This window comes from Eriocheir sinensis, chromosome 9 (assembly GCF_024679095.1).
Source record: "Eriocheir sinensis breed Jianghai 21 chromosome 9, ASM2467909v1, whole genome shotgun sequence".
NCBI classification, from domain to species: Eukaryota; Metazoa; Arthropoda; class Malacostraca; order Decapoda; family Varunidae; genus Eriocheir; species Eriocheir sinensis.
Window position 1 is genome coordinate 14,968,600 of NC_066517.1, and position 18,077 is coordinate 14,986,676.

At 43.5% G+C, this 18,077-nt stretch overlaps 1 protein-coding gene across 1 annotated transcript in view; it reads left to right on the plus strand.

Annotated features, from left to right (window-relative positions):
* The window catches only part of LOC126996285 (uncharacterized), a 79,959-nt gene that overhangs the window by 29,839 nt on the left and 32,043 nt on the right, over window positions 1-18,077 (plus strand). The window contains 6 exon segments of the mRNA XM_050856662.1: window positions 1,968-2,101; window positions 2,277-2,384; window positions 2,550-2,671; window positions 2,989-3,196; window positions 5,450-5,585; window positions 5,863-6,098. Of these exon segments, the coding sequence (XP_050712619.1) occupies window positions 1,968-2,101; window positions 2,277-2,384; window positions 2,550-2,671; window positions 2,989-3,196; window positions 5,450-5,585; window positions 5,863-6,098 (944 nt within the window).

Here is an 18,077-nt window from a genome sequence, read left to right on the forward strand (position 1 = left end):
TTTTTTTACTTTTTTCCTTTTTATTATGCACTTGAACTGACTCCTTTGCTGTAAAAAAAAAAAAAAAAATGTCACTAAAAGAATAATTGTAATTAGACACGAAATACAGATAACCTTCCCGAACGCATGCAGTCTAGACCCTTGCATTGGTACTTTGCGGCTATTTCAGTCTGGTGATTAAAGTCCAGCAGAGGAAAGGCAGGGAGTTGGTTTTATGTTTAAGGAGTGAAAGATACGAATTTTTGGTGGAAAGTTGCAAAATCTCTTTTAAAGCTCCTCCTGTGGTGTAGTGACAAGACCGTGGGACTGGGGATGTCTTGTTCAATAAAATGGTACTTGTAGTCCGACTTAAATCTGAAGCCGTTTGGTTGGGGCTCGCGTCTCTCCTCAGTCCTGCCACTGTGGCGTCCCTGTGGCTCCTCTGTCCCAAAATCAACAGGATCTCTTGATCTTGCTCTGTCCCTACAACTCTCATGTGCGTGCGTGGATCGACTAACAACACACGCCACAGGTTCCCATGGCTGACGTTTCTGTCAAACATAAATTGTTTCACCATTTCCTAGTGTGTATGAAATTATTTGGTGAGTGATTCATACAAATCAAACATACCTAATGGAGAGAAAAAGGCGCGTGCGCACACACACACACACACACACACACACACACACACACACACACACACACACACACACACACACACACATGTCGTCTTGAACACTGCTCTTCTCTCCATTAGGTATGTTTGATTTGTGAGAATCACTCACCAAATAATTTCGTACACACTAGGAAATGGTGAAATCGTTTCTGTTTGACAGAAAAATCTGCCATGGGAACCTGTGGCGTGTGTGTTGTTAGTTATTCTACGTGCTTATGTGGGCGGAGTCTTGACTGGTGGGTTGGCCGCGCACGCACATGAGAATTGTAGGGACAGAGGAGCCACAGGGACGCCACACAGCATCACCCACAACACATCTCTCTCATACGTCAGCTATTTAAAGTTGTGCATTAAATATCCAGTATATATTAAGTACGGCTATACAGTGCTATGAATGTGTAGCATTTTAGGATAATGGCAATGAATTATATAAATTCCAGAACACGTGACAACGTTGCTCTCTTACTTTGTCAGTGGACAGTGATCAAGGACATCATATCACTTCCCCTCTAACGTCCATCCTCAATGAGAGCTATATACGTTTTTTCTCTCGTGGGCTTTACAGTCGAGAGAATCGATAAATTATTTACAATGTAAACAAATATTTTTTAGAGTAATCCGATAATTAAGGGCAGGTTGGGCAGCGCTGTGGCGAGGCAGCTCCCCGTGTAAGCCCCACTCAAAAGGACGTCATAGCTGAGCCTGACTATGGTGAGAATAGTGTGGTCACCCGGAGAAATGGGTTCTTGCCCACTACAGGCTCAGGCCCAGTGACATGAGATGAGCACCATGGTCACGTGCAGATATAGTGCGTGCCCTCAAGTTAACAGTGCGATACATGCGTCATAGTTTTGCACGTTTTTGTCATGTATGGTTATAATAGTGACTAATAATAGTAATTATAATGAACTGCATTACAGTTAAGGCAGTCATTGTTTGCCATTAAACTCATTGTTCGTAAAAAAAAATATAAAAAAAATCGAAAACTCATCATTCCACCACACATTCATGTTATAGCATCTTCCATTTAGCGTAACCCGTTTCTGGGTCGTGATCTGTAGAGTCCCTCATAGAGTCCCGACAACCTTAGATTTGGACGCCATTATTGGCCCTGTGTTTTCGCCGTGCTTTTCAAACACTAGCACACGGTCTCGCGGCGAAGACAGGGCCAATAATGGCGTCCAAATCTTAGGCTGCCGGGACTCTATCTATCAAGGGACTCTACAGATCATGACCCAGAAACGGGTTACGCTAAATGGAAAAGGTTATTAGTAAAACAAGCACCAGTGCCATATGGCTTCCACTTTTACAGGTGGATATGGACCTCAATCGGGGATGGCACAGAGTCAATACCTTCACAGGAACGTCATCTGATGGCTTCAGACATCTCCTTCAGTGGATTCTTAAAAACCAGGAAAAAGTTAAAGCCAAAGATTCATCAGACAGGTTAGTGGTCACCCTTCTCAGCAGTAGAATTTTACTGCAAACTTCAACTGGAAAAATCTGTTTATGACCGTAAGAGGACACATATCTGCATGAAAACTGGTAAACAATGAAAAAAAATAGTGATAGTTCAATGTGTAATTTTGTCACTCGCATGCAACTCATGATGCGTCTACAGACTGGCGGCTGACTTTGTGTGCTCAAGGAGAATGCTGAAACAAATAATGCAGGCCCCGTATACAAACCCAAAGCACATGTATGCTGAGTGGAGGATATTAGTCAAATAGTGAGTAAATACGGTTCATTTAAGTATGGTAAGCAATGCTATCAATGCTACACTGTTATTATTGTACCAAAAACAAGTAAGGTGGGAATATAATCTAAGTAAATACAAGTTAAGCAGATTTACAGTTCTCCATTACACTGATGCTTTTCTTGTTCCCACGGCCAGTTTCAAAGGAACAATATACTTGACAAGTGAGGTTCCAGAGAAGGAGAAACACAAGGACAAGGAAGGACCCAGCAGCCTCCCGGAGATTTATGGCCCAAAGTTTGAGCAGTACATGACAGGAGGTATGGACAGCTTTGTATCATTTATGAAGTCACATAAAACTTTGACATATAGTCCTTGGCATTAAGACAGAGCTGAAGGAAAGTGTAATCATAAAAAAGTATTAGAATTACCTAGCACGGAGTATGGGATAAAGGAATTTCAAATGATAAAATTACAAAACTATAACAAGTAAAAAAAGGTAATCTGACATGAAAAAGCTGCAATAAAGTCCAAAAATCCACTGCTGAAGTTAATTAATAAAATGAAATCAAGTAAAACAAGTAGAAATAATTAATCTTTTCAGCCATACAAAATTACTTACTTCATAACTCCTTAGGGGATCCTGATGATGTCCTGGAAACTGACTGTCAGTTCCGGTGTGTGCTGCAGCTGCACTTGAACGAGATGTCGCTGCTCTTTGCCCCAGACATGGATGCAGTGGACCCAACACGCCACAAGGAAGACTTTAAGGACCTGGACAGCTTTGTGAGACTGAAAACACAGTCCGATACAACATATCCACCTCATTATTATATATATCAGAAGTAAGCATACATTTCTTAAGTTGTAATTTTCCTGTCCATGATAACAATACCTCACTCATAGACTATGCCTCACTATATAACTTTTCTACACGGACAGTCAGAGATCAAATTGAAGTATCTCTCGAACATCCACCCTCCCTTCCCATGCACCTCTTCATGTTTTCCTCAGTCCACAAAAAGGTGGACTCCCTGTCATTCACTGTCATTCTATTTGACTCAAATCGTCTTCACATAATCAGGATTCTGCATGCTCAAGACGTGCTCAGGTCTTCTCAGTGCATTTTTCCTTACCCACTTTACAACACATTCTACACCTCTTGCTCTGACATCCACACCAAATCTGATTTCCGCCTCTTATTTACTCTTATCATCCCATGTTCTTCCGCCACATGCTCTCATGAAGTAACTCATTTAAATGAATGCTATCCTTGCCAATTGAGAATATTCCATATATATGTTTCAGACTAATAGGATAAGGTTGGGAAATTACAATATTCCTTAATAAACTCTTATTTAACTCAGTTTTACATTTCATCCTCTAATGATCACGATGATAAACTCAATGGGCTGCCTCCCCTTCACTGCCCTCTCCCTCCATGATCCCAGCTTGAACTTGGACTATTTCATTGGCCTTTCATATTCATCCATTGCAAATCAATGGCAGTCCATATAGTACACTGAAGTATAAGTATCATGGTGACTAGCACATAAAATTTCAAACCATATACAACACCTTGAGCTGAAATAATATAGTTCACCGAAAAGGATGTGATTAAGAAAAAAACATGTAAGCATGTCAATCAGTTTTGTGCATTACGGTAATACTTTTACAACTCGGCACGATGGGAAATGTTGCCTACCGAGTTATTCAATATTCCGAGTTGTGCAAATCACTCCCTCCCCCACACACACAATGATATGCGGTGAAATAAATTCGGAACTTTACAATAGCAGCTGACAAGCAATATATAATCATTTAACACTAAAAGATGTTCAAAGCTTAGAGATACAGAGCTGGGTCGGGTGTGAGTGTGTAGGCAGACAACACAACACATGCGAGACTGAGGAGTGGGAAGGTAGAGAGGAAAGAGTATGTGGTGCGGGTACATGTTCAAACAAGCACGGCACGCCATGACGAGTGTAAAAAACGAGTTGTGGTACGACTTACAAATGTTCCGAGATGCTTAGAAGAAACGGAAGTGCGAGTTGGGTCACGTGGATACGTGCCCTGCATCCAATGGACCTTTAAGCCCCGTTCACACTGTGCCGACTCTGGGCCACGACTACCCACGACTCTAGGGTACACGAGGTCTTGGGTGTTGATGTGAAAGGGTCGGACATGTCTTGAAAGAGGTCTTGAGACTGTTGCCGAATGTTGCGCCGACGTCGTGACGGGAAGTCGTGAGGGTTAGCACGACATGCTGGTAACTAGTTGGCCGAATGTCCCAGACAGTCGGCAAGACACCAAGACCCCAGTAAAACCTTCACCCCCTTCTTGGAGCGCGGGAACCAACTTGTCAAATGGAAAAGTCGCTGGGTTGTCGTGGCCCAGAGTCGGCACAGTGTGAACGGGGCTTTAGGCCCACTACATCCCGCAAGAAAGGAGGAGGGGGATGAGTCCAACAGGACAATGGATCAGCTGTGAACAACAAAAATGGCGTACCACACAACAGCTTCCTTACAATCTTCTCCCAGCAGCTCTCATAGGCCCTATAAGAGTTAATAGCTTCACAGGAACGGATCGCCTATAATAGGCAGAAGCAGCAATCGTAGTTGAACAGAACATTCGCAGAAGGCAAGAAGATGCAGAAGAGGTGACAATGGCCACATTCATGTATCTATGAAGGCTATTTTGTTTACAAACATTGGTGCCCCCCTCCCCCACCGCGCCAGAACTCGGACGGTTTGGTGTCAGACGCCATGATGGCGCAAACTGTTGCTCCAGTTGCACAACGTTGCGTGTCTAACGTGTCTTTTGAATGCAGGGACGTTTAAACGAAGTTAGTGCGGGCACACCATGCCAACTGTAGATCACGAGATGTGGCTAAAACTCGAAAGCAAGCCGAGATAAATCAGAGACTCCTATTTGTGGTTACAATTCTGCAAAATGCTGATACAGAAAATATTTTTATATTTGTTTTATTTATTTGTTGGCATACGAAACTGAATTTTTTAATGAAAATTTCTTTGCCTTGCAGAGTTAAATTAAAATCTGAGTTTGAAAGGTTTTACTGTAGCCTGCTTTTGTTACAGGTATTTCCTGAACAATTGGTGGACTGAAAACAAGTTAACAGGTGTCCCAAGGCTTCTGGTAGGCAAAAGGAACCGTGATGGAGTGGTGCACACACTGCAGATGCTACAAACAGACGACATGCCTGGGTTGGCTGAGGTGAGGATATAATGTTTTCCTGTATTGTTAAAAATATTTTTTATTCTTTTTTTGTTTTAAAAAAGATGGAGTAGGACCAGGCCAGAGCAGCTGACTCAGGATATCTATATATTAGTAGTGAAGTGCCTATGTGATCCAGGATTGGCATTTAAATGAGGTACTGCTTGAGTTTGTCATTTGTGAAAACTGGTAAAAAAAACTTACCGTAGATAACTGTTCAAATATTAACATTCAAGAACAATCCTCAGTAGGATACTGACTCTTTGTCCCTCCCCAGGGGAAGTGGCAACCATCCGTATGCATCAATGTCTTGGACAAGTTCCTCAATTTTGTCAAAAGAAGGGTGGTTGCAGAACCTGACGTGGTTCATTGCTTTGAGAAGTCTGCTCCGCCACGCCGTGACATCCGCCACTACTGCGACCCCAACCTGGAAGACATCCTACCCAACTGGTACAAACAGAAGCTCTTCAACACACAAGATGAAGAGAGTGACTGCAGCGGTGGTAGTAGCTAAAAAACATAGGATAGCATGTCTCTTATAAGCAACATTAGGGCAGGCGGTGGCTGAACAGATAGCAAGACGGCCCTGCGTTCAGGAGGACGCGAGTTCAATTCCCCCCCGGTGCCACCAAGCTGGGATTTTTCAGCCGCCGCCGAGTGGCTTAAAACTACCCACATGCTGTCCAGAAGACCACCTATCAACCCGGACTCTAGATTCTCGGATTAAAGATGAGCTCCGGGAGGGCAGCATGAGCTAATGCTAGATGGCGCCACTATAAACACACGCCTGCGCCAGAACGGGCTGGGCCGACCATCAAGACCCACCGGGAAGAAGCCTTGGACCAACCATCAGGATCCACCGGGAAGAAGCCTACCGGCGCAATAGGCCAAGACGTAAAAAAATAAAAAATAAAAAAAAAATAAAAAAATTGAGATCTGAGCCCCAAGAAACAAGAAAGTGCTGTTGATCAGGGGAGTGGACTCCGTCATATAATCCACTGTCGCCCAAGAGCCTTGCTTTGGCTGTGTCTGCTACATCATCACTGGAAACTCAAAAGGGGTCCATACCCTGTCAAGAGGTTTAAGACCATATAGTGGCCATTAAATTTACAAGGATTTCATGTGTTCAGTTTATCCTTTTTTTTTCCTTCAGATATTTTTTTTGGTTAGTTTTTTTCAGGTACTTCATTCAGCTTTGGCTGGAACTTTAAAGTTGAGAAAAAAACTGGGAATATTTTCTTTAAACAAGGACCATTAATCTTAGACCTATGATAGGTTATGGAAAATTATTTAGTGTCGGTGACGATGTAATGGTCTGCCAGTGTTAGGGTCAAGGCAAGAGGATGGGTGAATGTGTAGTGTAACACTAACCCAATTTACTTGGTAATTATTTTTTTCTTCATTTTAGTACTTTTATGCCATTTACATACATCTTAGATTTTTCTCTTCATCCCTCTTGTTTAATGATCAAATTTATAATGATTAGCACAAGTTTAAGCTTGTATGTTTTCAGTCTATATAGTGTTTCTCAACCAGGGGTCCGCGGAGCTCTAGGGGGCCGCAGAAACCTATCAAGGGGTCCGCAGAACGGGGAATTCAACATATTACAGTTAATCCTGTCATGGCTCAGTTTTTTTTTTTTTTTTTTTTTTTTTAATTCATGATTATACAATGTGTCTTTATCGAAATGTCCAGTTTTTTTCTCGTTTTTCCCTGGCTAGTTGCGTGTCTCAGAGTGTGAAGAATTTTTGTTTTGCAAAAGATGAGAACAACAACTTCAGGAATGGACGTGTTTCAAACTCTGGATAACTTTATGAAGGATAATGGAATCAGTTGGACTAATTGCATCGGAATATGTAATGATGGTGCCGCAGCCATGACTGGCAGACATAAAGGAGTCGTGACCAGAATATTAGAAGTTATTCCTCGTGCCATTGCAACTCACTGTTTTTTGCACAGAGAAAAAAATTTAATGCTGGCTGCAAAGGACTTGGAGACTGGGCTTCGCAGTTATGAACGCTGCTGTAGAAATTGTAAACTTCGTTAAAGCAAGAGTCACAAATTCCAGACTGTTTGCTGCACTCTGTGAGGAAGTAGGTGCAGACTATATATCTCTACTTATGCATACAGAGGTGAGATGGTTGTCCCGCTGGCGGATGCTCACATGCTTATTCAGCCTGAGGGAGGAGCTGTGTACATTCCTCTCAGAGAAGAAGCCTGAGCTTGCAGATTTCTTTAATGATGATAAGTGGCTTCTTCAGCTCAGCTACCTGGCAGACATATTCAGCGAAGTAAGTGAGCTGAACAAAGCAATGCAAGGTGCAAACACAAACAACATTTCTCAGTACCAAAAAGTTGAGGCTTTCAAAAGAAAGCTCAAGTTGTGGCGTGTTCGTACCTCGTCAGGAATCACTGATATGTTTGAAAATATGCATGCATTCATTTCAGTGTAGTCAGAGCACAGGTAACATTGCACCTGTCAAAGTTGCTGGAAAAATTCAACAGCTATTTCTCTGAGCTAACTGAGGAGCAGGCTACTTCTTACCAGTGGATAGAAAACCCATTCATTGAGAATAGTGAGATGAAGCTTCCAGAAGCCTCACAGTCAAAATTATTAGAGGAGCTCATTGACCTATCATCTGATGGTACCATGGGGTAGGCGGTGGCTGAATGGATAGCGTGACGGCGCCGCGTTCAGGACGACGCGAGTTCAATTCCCCCCCGGTGCCACCAAGCTGGGATTTTTCAGCCGCCGCCGAGTGGCTTAAAACTACCCACATGCTGTCCAGAAGACCACCTATCAACCCGGACTCTAGATTCTAGGATTAAAGATGAGCTCCGGGAGGGCAGCATGAGCCAATGCAAGATGGCGCCACTATAATAATCTTTGTCTCATCAACACCAGAGAGTAGTTCAGCATGCTCCCTAAAGACAGATCCTCTCTCTTTCTTCACCACACTACATTCACACAACATACACACCTTTTCCCAAAATTAAAAATTAAAAATGGCGCACAATAACACTGCCTCGGAGTCCCCGCCTGGGAGGACTCCCCTTCTGGCTGTCGACTTGAGAGGTGTCCTGATAACTCCTTGAACCTCCTTATCGATTTCTGCAACATTCGTGGTCTTATACCTAATTTCCATTCTGTGGAACACTATCTCTCCTCCTCTAAACCTCACCGAAACACAGGTTTCTGAGACTACTGACAGCAATCTCTACTCTGTTCCCTCCTACTATCTCTATCCTAAATTTCAATCCAAAGCTGGATGTTGCGCCTACGTGCGCAACGACATCACTTGCTCTCGTGCCCACGACCTTGACTCTTCTGAATTTTCCACCATCAGGCTAAGACTTCATTGTCATTCTATTACTAAATACATCTGTGCTGTTTATCTCTCACCTAACTCTACTAACTCTGTAAAATTCTTTGACTATTTGAACTCTAAAGTGGAGCACATCTTGACTCACTCTCCCTTCGCTGAAATCTCCATCTTGGGAGATTTCAATGTTCACCACCAGCTTTGGCTTTCATCCTCTTTCACTGACCAACCTGATGAACAAGCCTACACCTTTGCTCTCCCCAACGATCTAGAGCAGTTGGTTCAGCACCCTACACGTATTCCCGACCGTCTTGGAGACAGGCCCAACATTCTAGACCTCTTCCTTACCTCTAATCCTTCTGCTTACTCGTGTCAGACTGTTCTCTCCGTTGGGCTCCTCCGATCACAATCTTATTTCTGTATCCTGTCCTATCGCTCCTGTTCCGATTTCCCGTGGAATGATTACTGCTTCCAGGAAGGAGACCCTCAGTGTGTGTCCAGCGCATCAGAGAGGTGATTGTCTCTGGAATGGAGGCATACATTCCACGTTCTTTCTCTACTCCTCATGCTAAAAAGCCTTGGTTTAATCATGCTTGTTCTCGTGCTATTAAAGATAGAGAGGCAGCTCACAAAAGGTTCCAGAGCCTTCGCACTCCTACTAACCATGAACTTTACATTTCAGCCCGGGATCGTGGCAAATCTATTCTCCGACTTACCAAAACCTCTTTCATCAACAGAAAATGTCAACACCTTGCTTTTTCTAATTCTTCCCGTGACTTCTGGCACCTAGTCAAATATATCTCCACCAATTTCACTTCTTCCTCTTTCCCTCCTCTCCTTAACCTTGACGGGAGCACTGCCGTCTCATCTATCTCTAAGGCTGAACTCTTCGCTCAAACTTTCTGTAAGAACTCCACCCTGGACGATTCTGGACATATTCCTCCTACTCATATCCCTTTTGACTCCTTTATACTTGTTATTAAGATTCTTCATACAGATGTTTTATATGCCCTCTCTGGCCTCAACTCTCAGAAGTCTTATGGACCTGATGGAGTGCCTCCTATTGTCCTTACAAACTGTGCTTCCGTGCTGACACCCTGCCTGGTCAAACTTTTTCGTCTCTGCCTATCAACATCTACCTTTCCTTCCTGCTGGAAGTATGCCTTTGTAAAGCCTGTACCTAAGAAGGGTGACCGTTCCAATCCCTCAAACTATCCCCTTTAGATTTACTTTCCTGTCTATCTAAAGCTTTTGAATCAATCCTTAACCGGAAGATTCAAAAGCACCTTTCCACTTCTAACCTTCTATCTGATCGCCAGTATGGGTTCCGCAAGGGGCGTTCTCCTGGCGATCTTCTTGCTCTCTTAACTGACTCATGGTCATCCTCTCTTAGCCGTTTTGGTGAAACTTTCTCAGTTGCGCTAGACATATCGAAAGCCTTCGATAGAGTCTGGCACAAGTCTTTGCTTTCTAAACTGCCCTCTTTCGGATTCCATCCCTATCTCTGTTCCTTTAGCTCCAGTTTCCGTTCCGGCCGTTCTATCTCTGCGGTGGTAGACGGTCACTGTTCTTCCCCTAAACCTATCAACAGTGGTGTTCCACAGGGCTCTGTCCTATCACCCACTCTCTTCCTGTTATTCATCAATGATCTTTCCATAACAAACTGTCCTGTCCACTCATACGCCGACGACTCCACTCTGCATTATTCAACTTCTTTCAGTAGAAAGCCATCCCAACAGGAAGTACACGACTCCAGACTAGAGGCTACAGAACGCTTAACCTCAGACCTTGCTATCATTTCCGATTGGGGTAGAAGGAACCTTGTGTCCTTTAATGCCTCAAAAACTCAATTTCTCCACCTATCAACTCGACACAATCTTCCAAACACCTATCCCCTATTCTTCAACAACACTCAGCTCTCACCTTCAACACTAGATATCCTCGGTCTATCCTTAACTAAAAATCTCAACTGGAAACTTCATATCTCCTCTCTCGCTCAATCAGCTTCCTCGAGGTTGGGCGTTCTGTACCGTCTCCGCCAGTTTTTCTCCCCCGCACAGTTGCTGTCCATATACAGGGGCCTTGTCCGCCCTCGTATGGAGTATGCATCTCACGAGTGGGGGGGGCTCCACTCACACAGCTCTTCTGGACAGAGTGGAGTCAAAGGCTCTTCGTCTCATCAGCTCTGCTCCTCTTACTGATAGTCTTCTACCTCTTAAATTCCGTCGCGATGTTGCCTCTATTTCTATATTCTATTGCTACTTTCACGCTGACTGCTCTTCTGAACTTGCTAACTGCATGCCTCCCCCCTCCCGCGGCCCCGCTGCACACGACTTTCTACTCATGCTTATCCCTATACTGTCCAAACCCCTTATGCAAGAGTTAACCAGCATCTTCACTCTTTCAAACCTCACACTGGTAAACTCTGGAACAATCTTCCTTCATCTGTATTTTCTCCTGCCTACGACTTGAATTCTTTCAAGAGGAGGGTATCAGGACACCTCTCCTCCCGAAATTGACCTCTCTTTCGGCCACCTCTTTTGATTCTTTTTTAGGAGCAGCGAGTAGCGGGCTTTTTTATTATTGTTTCCTTTTTTTGTGCCCTTGAGCTGTCTCCTTTGTTGTAAAAAAAATAATAATAAAAATAAACACTCGCCTGCGCCAGAACGGGCTGGGCCGACCATCAGGATCCACCGGGAAGAAGCCTACCGGCGCAATAGGCCAAGACGTAAAAAAAAAAAAAAAAAAATGAAGACTTGATTCAGTGCAGTGCCACTAGATACCTTCTGGGCTCAATGTTTTCATGAGTTCCCGATTTCTGGTGGAGCAGCTATGAAAGTGTTGTTACCTTTCACCACCACCTACCTATGTGAGTCAAACTTTTCAGCCATGACAGCACTGAAAATTAAATATAGGTTAAGATTAAGGATCGAAGATGACATGCGTGTCAGTTTATCAAGAATACCCCCACGCATTGATAACATCATTGCTAGCAGCCAAGTAAAACATTAATTGAAACAAACATCATTTGAGGAGGCGGTGGCTGAACGGATAGCGTGACCGCCCCGCGTTCAGGAGGACGCGAGTTCAATCCCCGACCGGTGCCACCAAGCTGGGATTTTTCAGCCGCCGCCGAGTGGCTTAAAACTACCCACATGCTGACCAGAAGACCACCTATCAACCCGGACTCTAGATTGTAGGATTAAAGATGAGCTCCGGGAGGGCAGCATGAGCCAATGCAAGATGGCGCCACTATAGACACTCGCCTGCGCCAGAACGGGGTGGGCCGACCATCAGGCCCCACCGGGAAGAAGCTTTGGACCGATCATCAGGAATTCAGGATCCACCGGGAAGAAGCCTACCGGCACAATAGGCCAAGACGTAAAAAAAAAAAAAAAAAAAAAAAAAAAAAGTTAATTCATCTTAAACAAAATTTAATGTGGGAAGCTTTTTATATGACCATGTTATTTGTAACTTCACTTAATTTTTCAGTCGCTAAATAAGAGTTTATCATTTTGAAAGCCTAATTATTCTGTTTTCTTAGAAGTGAAGTTTACTTTATTTTCCATTTCATAAATCAGACGAAGGAATCAAAACTATAACATCACTCACCGCCAAAAATCCTCTTTACTCCTCCTCTCGAACATGAGACAACTTCACGCAAACTGATGAAAACTTCCTCGAAATTTACTTTTTCATCTCCAATCTGTGTGTAGTTCTGATGTGTTTTCTTCCTTCCTTATTCCCTCTCTGTATGCTCTTGACGCGGGGCACACAGACAAATAAAACACTCGCTTGCCTCTTCCTCACCAGCGCCTCATAAGCGTGGTCACTCCTCACTCTGCAGGTAGCCGCCGCCGGGGAAGACAGGTGGGAGCCGTCTCACAAACCTACGGCGTTCAAGTACACATTATTATTGACACGCTTTTTGTAGGAGATATGGGCATCTCTAGGGGTAGTTTAATGGCCCTAGTGGCACTTTGACCCTTCTTCTATGTTATGATTGTGAACAAGCACTCATGAAAACCCGATTAATCTCTTTTTGACCTTTGGAAATAGTTGATGTGAGAAGTGGAAGCGTCTGAGAATATCGATGCCGTGAATGTCACAAGAACTGATCGTACAGCATCCCTTAAGTGTTTTTTTCTCCGTGATGTTATCTAACTACTCACTACTATACACAAACGTCTTGTGATAGTAATAGCAATAATAATGACAATGAGAAGGGTAGTGCTAATAATAGTGATGATAATAATGTGAACTGGGCTCAAGGCTTCAGGCAGCAACCCATGAGCACGGCGCGGACTCGACGAGGCTGGAAGGAAAACTGATCGTACCGGACTCACTCAAACACATTAAATGATATAATTATGTTGCCTATTTCGCTTAGCTTAACACAGAGGAGAATAATTATCAATGTAAGAAAACGGAGACGGCTTTTGTCAAGGAGTCTAGTCTAGAGGATAACTATAATCCTTGGTTCCTGTCAAGCAGATGCGTGGCAAATAAGGTGTGTAGACGGAGACGAGGACATGGCTCAGCTAGGCACCTGAGGTTGTGATGACGGTGATGAATACACGGATAATGCTTACGGTGGTGATAAAGGAAGGGGGCGGAGTGTTTACGAGAGGGTGAACGGTGATACCTGCTTCTCGTGTTCCTCAAGAGCTGATCCCTTCCCCGAGACAGGAAAAGGATGGGAGGAGGACGAAGAGAGAGGTGAAAAAGAACTGAAAAAACAGGGAATAATGAGGAAAGGTACGGTAAAATGGGCTCCTGTTGATGAAAGGGTAACCTGAATACGAAAAGATATCTAAGAGAACGGACGAATGATGAGGACGCGTGGAAAAGACAGGAAATTAAGTAAACGAGGAGAATGAGATGGGGCTAAAAAAAAAAGTGAGAAAACAAGAAAAATAGAAAAATAACAAGACACGAGACCATTATACAAGCAAGCAAGAAGAAATACAAAGCCCGGAAAATGGAAAAGAGAAGATCGAGGAGAAAATAACTAAAAGGAGGGCTGAGAAAACCGTTGAGAAATGTAACACCGCCAACTACAGCTTCCCAAGGACCTCCGTGAAATACCCGTGACTCAAGACAGAAGCCTGAAAAATGGACGCGGTGGAGGTGGTGGTGGTGGTGGTGATGGAGGTGGTGATGGTGCTAGTGGTGATGGTGGTGGTGACTGATGATGGTGGTAGTGGTATTGATGCTGTGGTGATGTTAAAATGATGTTTTTGAGGGGAAAGAACGCAAAAATCTCCGTACTTTATTTATTTTATTTACATTGTCCTTTATTCTCTCTCTCTCTCTCTCTCTCTCTCTCTCTCTCTCTCTCTCTCTCTCTCTCTCTCTCTCTCTCTCTATCTATTTACTCTATCTCTGCCCTGCTATATATTAACTCTAGCATAATAAATTTGGGGGAGAGAGAGAGAGAGAGAGAGAGAGAGAGAGAGAGAGAGAGAGAGAGAGAGAGCTGCAATAAATGACAACTCTCTCTCTCTCTCTCTCTCTCTCTCTCTCTCTCTCTCTCTCTCTCTCTCTCAATCTGTCCCTCCTCTTCGCATATTCTCTCCCTTGCTTTGCTCATCACTCCTTACCTCTTTCCTCCCGTCTCCTTTGGTCCCTCTTTCCTCCCGTCTCCCTTGGTCCCTCTTTCCTCCCGTCTCCCTTGGTCCCTCTTTCCTCCCGTCTCCTTTGGTCCCTCTTTCCTCCCGTCTCCCTTGGCCCCTCTTTCCTCCCGTCTCCATCGGTCCCTCTCTCCTCCCGTCACACGTCCCTCCATCACGGCAGCTTTGGAGGCGTTGTGCAGGTATCAAGGTAACGACGTGATAATCCCTAGTCTTGGCCAGGCAGGTGCTGAACATGCAGGTGAGTGATGAAAACTGTAGCCAACCTGTATACGCCCCTTGCTCTTTAATGTGGGGTTTTTTTTCTGTTCTCTCTCTCTCTCTCTCTCTCTCTCTCTCTCTCTCTCTCTCTCTCTCTCTCTCTCTCTTTATCTATCTATCTATCTATCTTTTTCGTTATTTATCCACCTATCCATACCAGGCAAACAATATTTATAAAGTAAGATTTTGTGCTACTGTTAATCGTCTCTCTCTCTCTCTCTCTCTCTCTCTCTCTCTCTCTCTCTCTCTCTCTCTCTCTCTCTCTCTCTCTCTCTCTCCCGTGAATATATTTTTGAATCGGTAAAAATCACAGCAAGGGGCTTTACCTTCAAATTGTAGTTCAAAACCAAACGCGTAAAATCCGTAAATGAACCACACACACACACACACACACACACACACACACACACACACACACAGAGAGAGAGAGAGAGAGAGAGAGAGAGAGAGAGAGAGAGAGAGAGAGAGAGAGAGAGAGAGAGAAAGCCTATGCAAGCATGGCTGATATGGACATGAACATATATATATATATATATATATATATATATATATATATATATATATATATATATATATATATATATATATATATATATATAGTTTCCTACGTGCATACATACATACATACATACAAATGCATGCTACGATTCCACTTTTTTATTCTCTCTCTCTCTCTCTCTCTCTCTCTCTCTCTCTCTCTCTCTCTCTCTCTCTCTCTCTCTCTATAAAAAATACAGTAACCTACAAACCATTAATGCAAAACGAAGGAAGCAACTAAAATAAGTACAAATAAATAAAGACAAGAACGACGAATTTCCTAACGCTCCACCCTCACGCCACCACCGATATCACCACCACATCCGTCACCATTATCACAACACCTACGATCACCGCTATCTCGGCCACCACCGCTTGTTTATCTAATTATTAAAAGAATATCTTAACCTCATGTTATTCTCGTAACTGATAAGTATGAAGTCATCAGTTTTAAGATATACTGTACTAATCGTCTTGACAATTTGTCCCTCCTCAAGTGATTATGAGAGAGAGAGAGAGAGAGAGAGAGAGAGAGAGAGAGAGAGAGAGAGAGAGAGAGAGAGAGAGAGAAGCTCATCACCCGTTTCTCCGTAAAACAATACGAGTAATACCAACTCCAGCGTGTCCTGTACCTTTCTTTCATCATTCTCAGTGTTACCAAATCTATAAGAGAGAGAAAGAGGAAGCTCATCACCAGTTTCTCCTCCTTAATAAAACAATAACACCAACTCCAGCGTGTCCTGTACCTTTCCTTCCTCATTCTCAGTGTTACCAAACCAATAAGAGAGAGAGAGAGAGAGAGAGAGAGAGAGAGAGAGAGAGAGAGAGAGACAGACACACTTCTCCAAGACTTACCAACTTTCTGCTAAAACTTTCTGCTAAAACTTCAACTCCAACGAAATGGACTTTTACTACGTAGCATAAATATACATCGCATAGAACGTCCCCTCAGCTGCGTATTCTTCTTGCATTATGTATACTGCTTTCTCGACACTTTCCAGTTTCACATTAAGTCAAAGTTTTGCATCTCGATATATTGCTGGTGGTGGTTGGTTGTTCGGTTGACTCTCTCTCTCTCTCTCTCTCTCTCTCTCTCTCTCTCTCTCTCTCTCTCTCTCTCTCTTAAATCGAAGTATTTTTACAATTATATTTTCTTTTCTTAATGCTGGGCTGACATTTATTTTATTTGTTTAAGTAGGCAAGTAATAAACTAAATGACACAGCAAGAGAGAGAGAGAGAGAGAGAGAGAGAGAGAGAGAGAGAGAGAGAGAGAGAGAGAGAGAGAGAGAGAGAGAGAGAGAGAGATTTACATAGAAAATCAGACCACACAGACCCCATGGTCCAGACTAGGTGGTCTGTTCTTAAACCTAAGTGAGTCTACATTAAATCAGAAGGCTCCAAAAAGTTGCATTTCTACTCTAGTTAATATTAAGTTGAAGGAAATGACGGTCGAGCTTGTTTTTGAAGGAGTCAATCGTGTTACACTGGACCACTGACGGTGGGAGCTTATTCCATTCTCGCACTACAACGTTGGTGAAGAAAAATTTGGTGCAGTCTGAATTTACTTGTCTACATTTGAGTTTTACGTCATTGTTCCTCGTTTGCAAAGCGTCATCGATCATAAACAATGTTGATCTGTCTACATTCGTGAAACCATTAAGTATTTTAAAACATTCGATCAGTTTTCCTCGGAGGCGACGTTTCTCAAGAGAGAACATATTAAGGGTGGAAAGCCTTTCTTCGTAAGATTTGTTGCGCAAGGAAGGGATCATTTTTGTTGCCCGACCCTGAACACCTTCTAATTTAGCAGTGTCCTTTGCATGGTGGGGAGACCAAAACTGTACCGCATATTCCAAGTGGGGTCTGACTAAACTATTGTAGAGCGGAAGTATTACATCTTTATTCTTGAATAAAAGTTTCTTTTAATGAAGCCCAACAACAAGAGAGAGAGAGAGAGAGAGAGAGAGAGAGAGAGAGAGAGAGAGAGAGAGAGAGAGAGAGAGAGAGAGAGGGGGGGGGGGGGTATGGCGTTGGCGTTAGAGCAGCGACAGCCCCCTTCATCATCATCACGGTGGAGGGTTTAATCCAACATGCAGGACTCTCCCCGTGTTCCCTTCCTCTGAGACTCAGCATATCAAAGGCCCTACCGCTGTCTTCTCATGAATAACGCCACAGTCTCTTTTTTAATGGATTTCAGGGAGGAATGAATCACCTTATCCGATTTCCACGTCCTTGAGCTCACGCGGACGCTAAATCTAATCTCTGAATCCGCATTGCAATAAAGTCAACATAGAAGCGAGAGAGGTGGTTTTCCGCGGCTAATTTTCCGTCTGGGCGTATTTGCGAGTCTGGGTGCCAATTCACGTAGTCCCACCACCGGCTGTAGCGGCGGAGTGAGTGGGTAATGTCGTCATGTGTATTTATTTCTATTTCCTCTCTTCTCGTCCCTACCCCACCTCCGCCGTGCACCCTTCCCGCCCTCCTTCTTCGGGATTAATTTGAAGCTGCCCAAATTTATGGTCCTGCTCCCAGCAAACATTTCGCTTATGCCGCTGAGGAATTTGGAACACGCTTAACATTTTCAGGCTGAGAATTAAGTGAATGGTGAATTATCTTGCAAGCTTAGTACAGAAATCTCTCTCTCTCTCTCTCTCTCTCTCTCTCTCTCTCTCTCTCTCTCTCTCTCTCTCTGAAAACTTGGATTCATAGGTCTATAAGCAATAAAAATAGAACAAAA